The sequence below is a fragment of the Cebidichthys violaceus genome, unplaced genomic scaffold (genome assembly GCF_023349555.1).
Source record: "Cebidichthys violaceus isolate CVI_PGR_0920_01 unplaced genomic scaffold, fCebVio1.0.p SCAF_10, whole genome shotgun sequence".
Classification (NCBI taxonomy): Eukaryota; Metazoa; Chordata; class Actinopteri; order Perciformes; family Stichaeidae; genus Cebidichthys; species Cebidichthys violaceus.
This window is the reverse complement of record NW_027176263.1, coordinates 7,515,575-7,529,409: the sequence shown is the minus strand read 5'-3', so window position 1 is coordinate 7,529,409 and position 13,835 is coordinate 7,515,575. Positions and strand designations below refer to the sequence as shown.

The 13,835-nt window shown below is 41.1% G+C and overlaps 1 protein-coding gene across 3 annotated transcripts in view; it reads left to right on the top strand.

Annotated features, from left to right (window-relative positions):
* The window catches only part of dst (dystonin), a 99,295-nt gene that overhangs the window by 41,688 nt on the left and 43,772 nt on the right, over positions 1-13,835 (top strand). For all 3 annotated transcript variants that reach the window (XM_068723921.1, XM_068723904.1, XM_068723913.1), the window contains 8 exons: positions 12-95; positions 252-359; positions 454-552; positions 6,848-6,994; positions 8,529-8,617; positions 8,706-8,814; positions 9,412-13,527; positions 13,630-13,776. In XM_068723921.1, coding sequence (XP_068580022.1) covers positions 12-95; positions 252-359; positions 454-552; positions 6,848-6,994; positions 8,529-8,617; positions 8,706-8,814; positions 9,412-13,527; positions 13,630-13,776 — 4,899 coding nt within the window. The remainder of the gene's footprint in view (positions 1-11; positions 96-251; positions 360-453; positions 553-6,847; positions 6,995-8,528; positions 8,618-8,705; positions 8,815-9,411; positions 13,528-13,629; positions 13,777-13,835) is intronic.

Below are 13,835 nucleotides of genomic sequence, written 5' to 3'. Positions count from 1 at the left end.
TGTGTTTTCAGGTCCTTGTTGCTGAAATTGAACAAAAGCAGAACACAATTGAAGAGTGTCAGAAGTACTCGGAGCAGTACTCATCTGCAATTAAGGTAAACTTATTTATCTTAAATGTTCTCATGGTTTCTCTGATATACGAGATTAGCAGTTAGTGGCATTCCCATTCCAGCTTTGTTGGATCTAAGGTGAAAATTGCTGTAGTTGAGAAAGAAACAACTTTGTTATCTTACACATGATTCTCTTTTTAGGATTATGAACTTCAGCTGATGACCTTCAGAGCGATGGTCGACTCCCAGCACAAATCCCCTCTCAAGAAACGGAGGATGCAGAGCTCTTCTGATGCCATTCAGCAGGAGGTAAACCTATGATTTAACTTTGGTAGGACAGAAAACATGTGCTTTATGTAGAGTACATGTCAATGACATGCATGTTTCTCTTAATGTCGCACAGTTTATGGATCTCCGAACCCGCTACACTGCTCTTGTGACTCTCATGACACAGTATGTGAAGTTTGCCAGTGAGACACTGAAGAGAACCGAAGACGAAGAGGTAATAGATCCATATTCTCAATACTTCCCTTTTTCCTTTCTACATCTACAGTAGCTTCTGCAGGATATTTTAGACTTTTGGGGCTGAGTGGATGCTTCAACCTACAATGCCTGTTTAGCTTTGCCTTCTTATCTTTGCATGATTCTCAGGTCTTCTATTTTGCATCAACATATTTCACTGCCTCACTAAGAAGTAGTGAATCATACAATAATGTAACAAACTCTGTTTCCTCCGTGAATTGTTTCTATTATCATACATGGCCAGCTCATCACGGGTGTAGACATTTGCTTCAAGGTGCAAAAGATGCAAAGGAAATGTGCGAATGCGGTGCGTGTCTGCATGTACAGTAACTTCTCATTGCTGGTGACGCTTACTTGCGGGGAGGAGAGAGCTTTTTTATTCTTTGACGGAAAGTCTTTTCTCACATGGCCTTTCTGTCGGAAAATAGAGCCTCTCCAGGAGTTTGTATAGTATTTTGTAAGTATTAGTTCTATCAAAGGTACAGTGATAAAAGCAGTGACACATGCTGTCAAAATATACTTGAATAAATCTAACATCTTGTTGTTGGATTGGGCTTTTAACCCTCCAAAATGTTTCTGGCTAACTAAAAAGTCCCGCAGTCTTTAAATTGCAAATTCCTGGAGAGCTTGTTTTACATGGCTGCAGCGCTCTGGTAAGAAGTAAAATATTCATGCAATTTATTCTGCAATTTCTAATTAAACGTGAAACAGTGGATGACTTATTTTTTTGCATTATAGAGCAGAAAGGCTTTTGAGAGAGCAGAGAAAACAAAAAGGACAGAGAGCGTGGAGCTCCAAAAAGCTGCAGGGGAAGTAGAGAATAGTCAACTTAAGCAACGGGTCCAGGAACAGGAGGCTTTGCTGGTTGAAAGACAAGCACAGCTGGACAAGTTGGAAGCAGAAGTAGAGACTCAACAGAAGACAATTGATGATCTAATCTTTCAGAAATCCCAGCTGGAGCATGACGTTAATCAGTATTGCACGAAGCTAGAAATAGCAGTAAAAGACAAAGCTGCCAGTGAGCAGGAATTAAGTCACACAAAACAGCTGATTGAGCAGTCAGAGGACAGGTGGTCTTTGACTCAGAAGAAACTAGAAGACCTCTTAAAGAAAACTAGTGATGGCCAAGATCTTAAGAAACAGAGCCCCAAACTTCAGAGAAAAATAAACGTAGAGGAAGTTACTTATGAACAGGTGCAAAGTCAAGTCCAGGCTAAAGAAAATGATGTGCCTCAGCTACCTTTGTCATCTGACAGCCAGTCGAGGGCCGTCAGTGAGCCTGAGTCATCTGCAGTCAGAGAAAATAACAGCATGATGATGGATGTCCTGCAGCAGAAAGCAGAGGAACTCGTCCTGATCCAGAAAAGAGCAGAAATGGCTGAGGACAAAGCCCAAAGTTATAAAAAGCTGTTGGATGATAGCAATAACAGACTAAAGAAACTTCAGATGGACATGGAAACTGAAAGGATCAACATGACACAGAAATCAGAGGATCTCCAACAGGAAGCACGGAACATGAAGAAATCCATCAACGAACTTCAGGAGGAAATCAGATCTCTTCAAAGAGCCAAGTCCTCATTGGAACAAAACACTTTTTTCCAAAGCACTGAAGTCGAAGGCCTCAAAGAGCAGTTGAAGATCACACAAGGTGAACTGCATAAGAAAAGCTCCATGGAGCAGGACAATATTCTCAAGATTAACAATTTAGAAGAAGAGTTATCTTCCAAGCAGGCAGTACTAGATCAGCTCAAGTTTAAATGCAATGAGTTGACAAGGATAAATGTCTCATCTGACAGTGATATTAGAGGTCTTCAGATCCAAACAGAGTCGCTGGAAAATGAAAGATCTTTTTATGAACAAAAGATCAAGTCGTTGAAGAGTGAGATGGAGAGCTGGAAACAGCAGCTTCAAACAGCCAAGGAAGAAAACAACTTAATGAAGAGAACCGAGCAGGGGTCGCAGATCAAATGCAAAAACGTTGAAGCCGAACTTCAAAAAAGTGAATTAGTTGCTTCTCAATTGCAAAAAAGGGTAGATGAACTAAAACAGTTTAATTTGGAAATGGAAAATAATCTGAAGAACGTAAGAGCTAAACTTGATCAGGTAACAATGGAAATTGACAGCAAGGATCAGCAAATTAAAATCTTCAAGTCTCAGGCGGAGGGAACCAAATCACAAGTTAGAATTATTGAGGAGGAACTAAATAAGAAATCTCAGACATCCCATGAGCTTCAAATTAAACTGCAGGATTACAGTGAGGAGGTGAGGAAAATGACTGAACTGCAGCAGAAAATCAACACACTTAATTCAAAAATTGCCAATTATGAGAAAGAAATAGCAACTCTGAAATCAGAGCTGACGGCAGTGTTTGCTGATAACAATTCTGCAAACCAAAAGATCCACATGCAAAATGCTGAAATTAATGATTTGAACATGATGCTAAATAAAAGAAATGCAGAACTGCAAAAAGAATCTGCTGAGAGTCAAAAATATGTCAATAAAGTCCAGGCATTAGAAGACGAACTCTTCAAACATAAGCACAGCATTAAAGGGTTAACAAGCAGCTCAGAGAAAATTACAGGAAACCTAAAGCAGGAGATGTATGTTCTTCAGAACGACAAGAGAGCAGCAGACAGGAACCTAGAGAACTTGAATGTTAAAATCTCAGAGCTCAGCTCTTCCCTACAAAGAACTAAAGATGAATTGTTGAAAGAGACCAGAGAAAGAAAAGTGAAAGAATCTAAATTATTGCAGATGGAGACTGAGCTTCAGAAAAATAAAGTAACAATGAAAGAATCAATGTCGAGTTCTGACAAATCCCGATCAAATCTGCAACATGAAAATACAATCCTTAAGAGGGAGAAAGCTGAGGCGTTTGAGAAAAGCAACTCATTGGGATCTGAAGTCAGAAGGCTGAAAGAAAATCTGCATAGCACCCAAAAAGAAGCTGAGCAAAAGCAAAAGGAAAACTCTGTCCTTCACCTGAGGTCCCAGCAGATGGAAGAACAACTTGAAAAGTGCAAGAAAATGCTGGAAGAGTTGAAGAGTAAACTAGAACTCCAGAAAGAGGGCTATGAGAGGCAGCTGTTGCTAGTGCAGACTGAAGTAGAGAAAAAGCTCATTTTACTTCAATCTGAAATCTCAAGTGGAAGTGGGATGTCACAACAGCAGTCACATAGTGCAGAATTAGCAGAGATGCTAAACAAGTGTTTCAAACAAGACGTGAAAAATATAAAAACAGTGCATCAAACCACTGTGGAAACAAAGCAACAATCTGACCAACAGCTGCAACTGCAGACCAAAATGGACAAACTGCAGCAAGTAAATACGAAGCTCGAACACGACCTCTTAAAGGCAAAATCACAAATTGCCCAACATGAGAAAGACAGACTTATACTCCACTCAAAAGTAAGCGTTTTACAAAGCCTTGGCAATGAGCAGTCAAATGATACAGCTAAGTTGGCAGATAGCGAGTGGAAACTGAAACTGAAGGAGAATGAAGCCAGATCTCTTCGGGAACAAATAGAGTCGTACGTAAAAGAAGTGAGAAGTCTTCAGGAAAAGCTTATGACGCTCGGGGTCCGGATGAAGACTGAAAAACAGGAAGTCATTGAAACGAGCCATCACTACATGAAAGAAAACGAGGCTGCTTCGTTGAAGACGGAACATACAGTGAGGCAGAAGATGGTGCCCTCCTATGAAAGTGCAAAATACAACCTGGAGGACGAGATTCTCAAGATGAAAGTTTCCTCAGAGGTATGGATGAAGTTAGTTCAGCATTACTGCATCACACTATTATATTTATTAGAAACACAGTATATTTAAATTTAATACAATTTTACATTTGTTTTTACTATTCATCACAATATCCATTTAGCGATTGTAGTTATCTGTAACTGAACTCTAGTCCTCTGTAACTTAAAAGTTCTTTCAATGTCACATCTACAGATGGCAACAATGGAGAAAGAAAATATCCATGAAGGACTGAAACAAGTCAAACAAGATAAAATGGAGGTCACTCACAGCCAAAGCCTTCAGGATTCACTATCAAAGAAAACTTTGAATAGCTCTACTGGTCAAAGTCTGACTCTCCTTCAAAAAGACGCGCAAAAGAGCCAAATCAAACCTGATGAGTCCATGACTGTGACAACACATGGATACATGGCTCTGTGTGGACTAACACACCAACGGCCAAATGAAACACAGAGCATCACAAAGACAAGAACGTATCAGATCAAAGAAACATGTGAAAACACATCCGACAGCGAGGGGAAACTGAGTGGGATTTATTCAACCTCCCAAAAGCTCCCAGAACTCAAAGGCAGCACAAGTATTCAAAACTTAATCAAGTTTAAGTTCTTGGATGAGGAGGTTGTGCGTAAGTTTGAGATAAGTCTCGTCACAACGGAAGACGTGCAAGCATCTCTTACTCAGTTTGCCGGAAAACCAACTACTATTGCTGGAGTTTATGTTGAGTCAAGTAAGAAAAAGATATCCTTCCTAGAAGCTGCTGAGAAGGGCTTCTTAGCAAAGACGTATGCTCTTGAGTTCCTGGAGGCGCAGGCTGCAACAGGAAGCCTAACTGATCTGATTACAGGGCAAACACACTCAGTGGTTGAGGCTCTGGAGAGAGGTATCATTGAGACAGGCCTAAAAGATAAACTGATAGATGCTCAGAAAGCTGTTAGCGGCTACATCCATGCTGGCAAAAAGCTCTCTGTGTTTCAGGCGATGGAGAAAAGGATTCTCGATAGATACAAAGGCAAGAAGATCCTTGAGGTCCAGGTGGCCACTGGAGGACTGATCAACCCAGAGATTGGTGTCAGGGTGCCGACTAGCATTGCTGTTGATCAGGGTCTTTTGAACAAGGAGACTCTACAGAGTCTGTATGATCCAATCAGTAACCCTAAAGGTTTCCACAACCCTGACACTGGACAGAAAGCATACTACTCTGAAATACTGAAGACATGCCTTTATGACATTGATGGTGGTGTGTTTCTCTTCCCATTTGGTGAGAAACATCTAACAAACACCTCTCCCACGAGTTCTCACAGAGTGTCTGTTGTCAGCAGCAGCTGTGGCATTCAAATGTCAGCGTATGAAGCATTCAAGGGGAGACACATTGACAAGAGCATGTATCTGTTTCTGTCACAGCAGGAAAGTGAATGGCAGGAAAAGTCCGTAGCTGACGCCAGTGGAAGCCAACTTCACATCGTTACTGATGTCAAAAGTGGCCGACAACTTTGTCTAGAGTCCGCTCTGAGTCAGAGGTTTCTTGAAAAATCCGAGCTTGAAAGCTATCGCGGTGGTGTTCTTAGCGTCTATGAGATTGCGGACATCATATTTTCAAGAATGGTGGTTGTGGAAGATTCTCACAGCCCCATCGCTGGTCTCTGGGACGTCAATCGGAGGAGGAGGCTGTCAGTTCTTCAGGGTTTTCAACAGGGCTTTACTGATAGAGCCACTGCTTTAAGGCTGTTGGAAGCCCAGGCCTGCACTGGAGGTATTTGTGACCCCTCTTCAGGGCAGAAAGTTACTCTCTCGGAGGCTCTCAAAACCGGTCTTTTAGATGAGGCATTGAATCAGCAGCTCCAACAGTTTGAGCAGGTATTTAATGGCGTTGTTCACCCCAAGACTTCAAAGACTTTGTCCATCTCTCAGGCTGTTCAGGAAAATCTCCTCCCCAAGGATGCCGGTTTTCGCTGTATTGAATTCCAGCTCCTTACTGGAGGATTGATAAACCCTGACACTCATGACAGAGTCTCCCTCGAGGAAGTCATTCAGAGTGGCCTTGTTGACAAAGTTACTGCCGCTGCTCTCAAAGATGAGAAGTTTCACACCAAAAGCCTCACCTGTCCAAAGACCAAGAGAAGAATCACGTTCAGGGAGGCACTTGAAAGAAGCGTGTACGACTGCCACACGGGGTTAAGGTTACTGGAGGCTACGAAAGTTCATGGTTTTGGGCCCAAATCAACATTTCATTATGTTTGGGCATATAAGTAATAAACATTTGTAAATATATGCTTGACCATAGCATAAAAGCAAAACCTATAGTATGTTCTTTGGTTTTGTGTTTGGCTGGGAAGTTTCCTTGACTGGATGCCTATTTTTTTTTTACACACACTTTACAACTAACAATGGTTCTTCAGCTTTTGTTTTAGTCTGATTACCCCGATGATTCCCCACTCCAATGATTCCCCACTCAAGTGTTTTTTGTTTGTGTCTTTGTAACAAAGTTAACAATCTTGTCAAAAACCCATCTGTTTTAATTGTAGAGATCTGTTGATGAGGAGAAGAGAGAGCACGGTGATAAAGTTAGCAAGCTATTGCACTGGATGTCCAATGTGAAGCAGACGCCAAGCAATGATGGTAATGCTCTGAAAGATAGCAATGCCAACACAGATGCTTCTAATAAGCCCCAGGTAAATTATGTGTACTGTTTTTGGTGTTTTCTGGTGTGTCCTGTTTTAACATGCTGCCACATATGTGTTGTACGTGAGAGAAAGCTTTGGTTTAACGGCAAAGAGTATTTTTCTAATCAAAATGATATTGCAGCCTTTTTGCTGTCACAGTGTATGATTTCTAATAAAAACACACTGTTTAATTTCTGAATCATGTAATCCATATATTTTACACTATAGGTAGTGGGTGTAATTACTTTGTCATATCTCTTGTACAGAAAAGAATGATTGATATTATGGATTTCATGATATATTTGATTATTTCAATCGCCCCCAACTGATTCCATAACACAAAAAGTTGCACAATCACTCACATTTCAGAAGAACCTCAGTGACCAATAAATGAAATCAGCCCAACAGGTTATTGAAATACATTTCAGATTTTTGTCCCAGTGTGTCCAATGAAACATGCATTATACATTGCTTACAGTCCAAAGCTGACATTATTCAAGTGATAATTTAAATTTATCACCATGGCATTGTAACTGTGATAAAATGGTGCTTAGAAGCAGTTTCATGATCCTGAAGGTTTTCTTTGATGGTTTGTCAGAACTCATTCTCATCAATGTAATGGAATAGAAAGGACAATAGACAGATACATACAAAGGAGTTTAGACTATCACTACTCATGTACTATGATAACTATAAAGTACTATAGTAACGAGAGTTGACTCGTTGCTAGAAGTTTTTTTGCATCTCTGTGGCCAGTTCAGATCAGTAATTAAAGTTTAATTAAGCAGTTTTAAAGCACACCAAACAGCCAGCTATTCCAGATTGTTCACTCTGTCCATTCCAATATCTATTTAATCAATGGTGCCATCACCTGAACAATGTGCACTGGACACGCACGTCATTTTATTTTTGTTGTAAACATTGCAACCACAATTAGGGTAAAATGAAGTAAGAAAAATGTAATGTTTGATTCTTATTATTAATAAGTTTATAAATGTATTTTTTTAGTACACATAAAAATATTTTCGTAAGGTTTGTTTAATGAAAAAAATATTATTTACATTTTCTTTTACATTATACATCCAAAAAATATATATAAAATTCCAATTCCAACAATTAAATATTAATAATGACAGCTTTGGACTTCCTTATTTTTTGTTTTTACTTTTAATTATGAAACCATCTCTCTGAATGTGTTTTGAATATTCTGTCCCTCCATGGAAGGAAGAGAAAAAATCATGCACAGTACAAGCCAATACAAAAATATCACAAAGTCACTGGAGTTCGCAGTTTTCTTTATAAATAAATATATATATATATATATATATTGTATGAATAATTCTATTTAAAAATGTAAAAAAAATCCTTTGAAACAATTCTAGTGTGTGAGTATTTGTGAGTTTCGTGTCCCTGTTTACTAAAGTGATATTCTGGAATACAATATTGTATGATAACTATTCAGAGAGTAGTCCTATAAAAGTAAAGAAGAGTTGTTGTATCAACTGCATATAAAGTGTTAATACGGCCCTGTTTGATGTTCTAGGTGTCAGTTGAGGAAATGGTCACTAAGAAGGAACAAATCGCAGAAGCACTGAGAGCCACACAAATGATGCTGAACAAACACAGTGACAAGTACGTTTAGCTACTGTGACCGATATGCACAATACTTAATCAACTGTTTCAAGTCTGTCAGCATCATTCTTCGTGTTTTGTCTTACAGAATGACTGAGGAGGAAAGAGGAAAGGCCCAGGAGCAGCTGAAGGCGCTCAATCAGGCCTACAGTGAACTCTCCCAACATTGTTCAGATCAGACAACCTCTACAGAAGAGGTTGGACACATGGCTGTTTCTTCTATTCTTTGCATTTGTGTCTTATAGTGTGTTAGAAAGCAGCGCCACCTGATGTTCAGCTGCATGACTAACGTTTCTCCTCTTCTCCTTAGTACAGTGTGAGCAGTTGTCTTTTTGTATCTCTCTTTTTATTCTCGTACATTGGGGATAGAATCAAGATTTATACAATTGATTCCCAGAAAATTGGAGTATGCTGTAAACATGCTTAGCTGCGCCTGGCTTTGGTCCTAAATTTCATCATATTAATGTGCTTGACTTCAACAGGATAACAGATATGACACATAACCCTTTACCTACAGTATGCGATGTGATTAACTACCCTGTTTTTGCAAGATGCTGGATACTGCATTCCCAGATGCATGATAGCTTTAAATGTATTATCCGTCGCTCTCCTGTTGCAACCCTGATGCAGTCTTGCCCTTGTGCACATGATCTTTTAACATGCCCATATTTGTCTGGTGAGTATACATTTTGTCTTGCTTTTGAATGATTTAATTGCAAATTTGACACAATAGATAATACAGCTTTTGTTGCTGAAAGCAGTTCTGTAATTTGTGAAATTGTCATTTTCTTTAGGATTTAAAATCCATTGGAGCGGGGCCTGGAACCGGACCCATGAGTGGCCTGATTGATCAGATAATTGGGGTCGCTCTCCCAGGCGCCCAACCTGTGACCTCCAACCTCTTTCAGTCGGAGCCGCATGTCTGTCTAGACCGGGAAGATGCTTTCAAAGAAGATCTCCTTTACAAATCTATGCTGGACCACTTGCCAAAGCCGAACGAAGCAACCAAGTGCACACATGTCTCTTCTGTGTCGCTCTCTGACATAGCAGCAGCTAGGGAAGGGGCCACGTGTGAAGACCCGATCATCAAGATGATAGAGGTCAAAGAAGTCCCTGATGGATTGAAGGTGTGCTACACGGGGGACACACTGACCCTGGAGAGTGCTTTTCAGTGCGGTGTAATATCTGCTTCTGTCTACGTAGAGATCCTTCAGAGGCAAAAGAGCAGTCAGGATAAGATTAATCCCAGCAGTGCTGAAGATGTGTCACTCTTAGAGCCAGTGCAGGAGGTTAATAGACTGATATTAAAGTGCCTCAGCAGAAATAAATCACTGACATCAGGGAGGAGTATTAACACCTTGAGGTCTTTTTCTGAAGGTTCAAGTGACCAGGAGACCATGACAGAGGAAGTTATGAGTAATTGTGAAAGGCTAAAGGTGGATGCAGCCGTTCAGTGTGATTTGATGCGCTCTAACAGCACACTTATTGTGCTTGAAAATCAGCAGCAGTTTATGGGACTCGTGTTGCCTCATTGTGGGGAAATCCAAACTGTGTCCACCTCATTCCAGTATGACCAACAGATCACCAGCGATGAGTTTACCAGCACAGTGTTTAGTAATCGGGAAAAGATAGCAGCTTTTTACATTCCAGAAAACTCAGAGGTGGTAGACATCAACTGCGCCATTCAGAATGGTTTGATTGACACTTACACAGCAGAGATTTTGAAATCTGTAGAAATTCCTGATGTGTTTCCTGAGGTTGATCACCTTAACGACAAGTTTTCATCTTGGCTTATGTACAAAAAACTCACAGTTGATGGATGCCATCATGCTGCAGATTGCTTAGAAGTCGATAACATCCCCACTCATGCAGAGGCGACTCAGCTATTCATCTCCTACCTAATGTTGAACAGTTACATAGATCCAGAGTCAAGACAGAGGGTCCTAATACTCGACAGACAGCTGAGTAAAATGATTAAAATTTTTCTTGAAGATACAGTGTTTTCTGAAAACACTGAGAAAAATGTGACTTCTCTGACTTTAAATGTTGGAGAGCTTTCAGAGCGGGTAGATTTAGAGATGCCGCTGCACATAAATGAGGAGACAGAGGAGTTGATGAAATACAAGCAACACACATTTGATCAGCATCATTTTCTTTCCTCGGTCAATGGAAGAATTAGCTTTGATGAAAAAACAAATGCAAATGACGAGGCTCTAAAACAGGAATCTTTCGATGATGGCCTTGGAATGGATACCACGGAGCATGGTGTAGTGGAGGAAACCATGTTTCACAGCAACAGAAACTGGACAGAGACAGAAGATTTTGCAGAGAGAGGTTGTCGAAATAGTTTCCAAATTGATTGTGAAGGTGCTGATAGTGAAGGCTTATGTCAAATGTTTAGTCAAACTTTATGCTCTCTGAACAGAACAAATGTTGGATCTCCGTCGAGGATGTTTGACTCAGAGTGTTCAGTAGAAATCTGCCGTCAAACGCTTCCACAACACAACACTGAGTCACTTTGTAGTGAATCAGAAGGTATAGATATTACTCAAGATGAGATTTTGCGCCGTGAGGGCGTGTTGGAGGACCAAAATGAGCAAGACTATACTATTCATCTGCTGAAAGCACAAATGGGGGAACGGGACATTTTCGATGTCACCTGTGGGAGGGGTTATGACCTGGAGGCAGCTCTCAGTCAGGGACTAGTTAACGAGACGACAGTGATGAAACTGCTCGACCTGCAGTCACATGAAAAACAAAGTGATGTAGGAGATGAGGAGGACACAGTGTCAGTGTCCGATACATCCATATCCTCAAATATTTCTCTTAGTGTAATAGAGCAGCAAAGCCTTTTGAGGTCTGGTTGCACCATTAGTATCAGTGAGTCATTGCAGTCTGGATCAGGAAAAGATGACCGTGTTGACTTAGACCCTGAAGCCAGCAGTTACCCAGAAGAAAACGTCACTCACTCTATCTCTGATGATCACAATCTACGTTTAATTAATAATAATAATGAGGCTGAAAACATGCAGACGGAGAGAAAGGTTGCTGTTATGGTCCTTGATCTGACTAATGAGGAAGCTAATAATGAAGAGGGAGAGAATGGAGAGGCAGAGGTAGATTGTAAGACAACAGGAAATGTAGGAGAGATGAGTAATTATCTCCATCATTCCCCTCCCTCAGTTAGCGATTATGAGTCTCGGATGAGCTCACCCTCCTCATGGAGTCAGTTTACTGCAGAGTCTCTTCATCTCGTTGACAAATCTCCTTTACTAGCTGAAGACAGTGACTCACAGGTTGTAATCAATAGTCAGCTGACCGATATGGATGTTGTAATAGAAAGCGTTGCTCCAACTACACAGTCACGTCCATCTAGCACTGATCCAGAAAGCCAGACTCAATATTCCACTCCTATTAATCCCTTCAAATCTGACAGCTCACCTATTGATAACGATTTTTTCATTGGCCAAGTGGGAAATCAGACCGTTAGTGAGAGTGACTTAGACATTTCTTCATCACATGTGTCATCTGAGGAATGCAGAACAGAGAATGACACACGTCAGTCACCTTTGGACGGCGAGCCAACTCCGAGTGTAGATTACTTATCACCCAGAGACTTGGTCGAAAGTGCAGTCATCTCAGACGGAAACGGTAACTATGATAACAACATTACAGACGATGGCAACAGAATCACATTACCTCAGCAAGCAGCACTTCATTCAGAAAGTGAGTTTAGTGTTGGAACCGAGCCCAGCTGCTCTCATAATGGTCAGAGTATGCTTGTTGGTGAGAGATCTCCACAGTCACCCGTTGTTTCCGATGAAGTCACTGCAACAAATGCTATTAATCTTAAGTGTTTCAGTGTTGAAGATTTAGAGCACCACAGTCAAACTCCCAGCAGAGTTTCTCTTGAAACAGCGTTAGCTGGTAAAGATTCACAGCACAGTGCTGCAGAGGATGTTGAGTTAAGCACAGACGGTCTTTCCCCAGAGAGGCAATATGAGGACATCTTCACAGTCACCACTGTCACAGAGCAGATATCCGCGTCAAGATATACACAGAAGGCAAGAGATAAAGACAATATTGGTGAAAATGTTTCTGGGTCAGACAGTAACTCAGGACAGTCTGAAACTATTTTGGGATTAGGTTTCGGATCTGATATTCTACAAGAGGAAAAACGATTACCTGTGTGTGCTTCTGAGCATCTCCAGGTAGATACTGATTTCCTGTCAGACAGCTGCGGCGCGTCTGATGCTTCCGCATCAGTGTTTTCTAATGCTGTAAGGACACATGTAGATGACAAGGGGGAAGGGATTACAAAGGGGACTGATGTCAGTGATTTGCATAAGGCACAAACCTGGGACACTGAAAGCTCTATCAAAGTGTTTCAGAACCCTCCACAAACTTTAGACAAATGTGGCTTCCAGGAGAAAGACACACCTCATGGACTTATAGAGAGCAGTCACCCAGACCTTCTCATGGATGTGTTAAAGCAAGACACCCTTAGTTCAAACAACAAAGACATAGGAAACTCAGAATTGATAGTGGAGGAAGAGAAAGTCTGTGAAAAGACAGAGCAGTCCGAAGCTCCAAACATCCAGCTGCAACTGCTGCAGGTTCTTAAGACTGTTTCCTCAAGCCAAGACCTTTCAATGCTTCAGGAGGTGATGGACACTCTAAACAGTGCGCTGGGGGGAGACTCTCTGAGGGGAGACTCTCTGGGGGGAGACTCTCAGGAGGAGCGGTGGCACACACTGGAGAGCATCAAGGAGGAGAGCTCAGAGGGAGAAGATGAGGAGTCAGCAGAAGATGACTCGGGTCACTGTCGCTCTGCTGCAGACAGTCACCCACTGTCTCCTCAGTCGTCTGGCAGCTCAGATTCCTGCAAAGTTGAGGAGGTCAAAAATAAGGTACGTGTCATGTTGTTTCAGCATTAAGGCAACCCCCTCCCTTAGTTTTTGATACAAGTAACATCTGCAATTGTTTTGTTTTTTTGTTTTCTCTCTCCTCAGTTGTTCTCCATCCAGGATTTTTTGGAGTGTGTTGGGAGACTGCAGGATCACGCTGATGTTTTAGAAGATGTCAGAAAAGACCTTTTAATCCAGGCACCCATTGGCAACAACATGGAAGAACTGCAGATTCAAAAACAGGATTTTCAGGTTAGACATGAACAATATCAATCAATATTATATGTTCTCAACTTTTCTCTTACGTATGT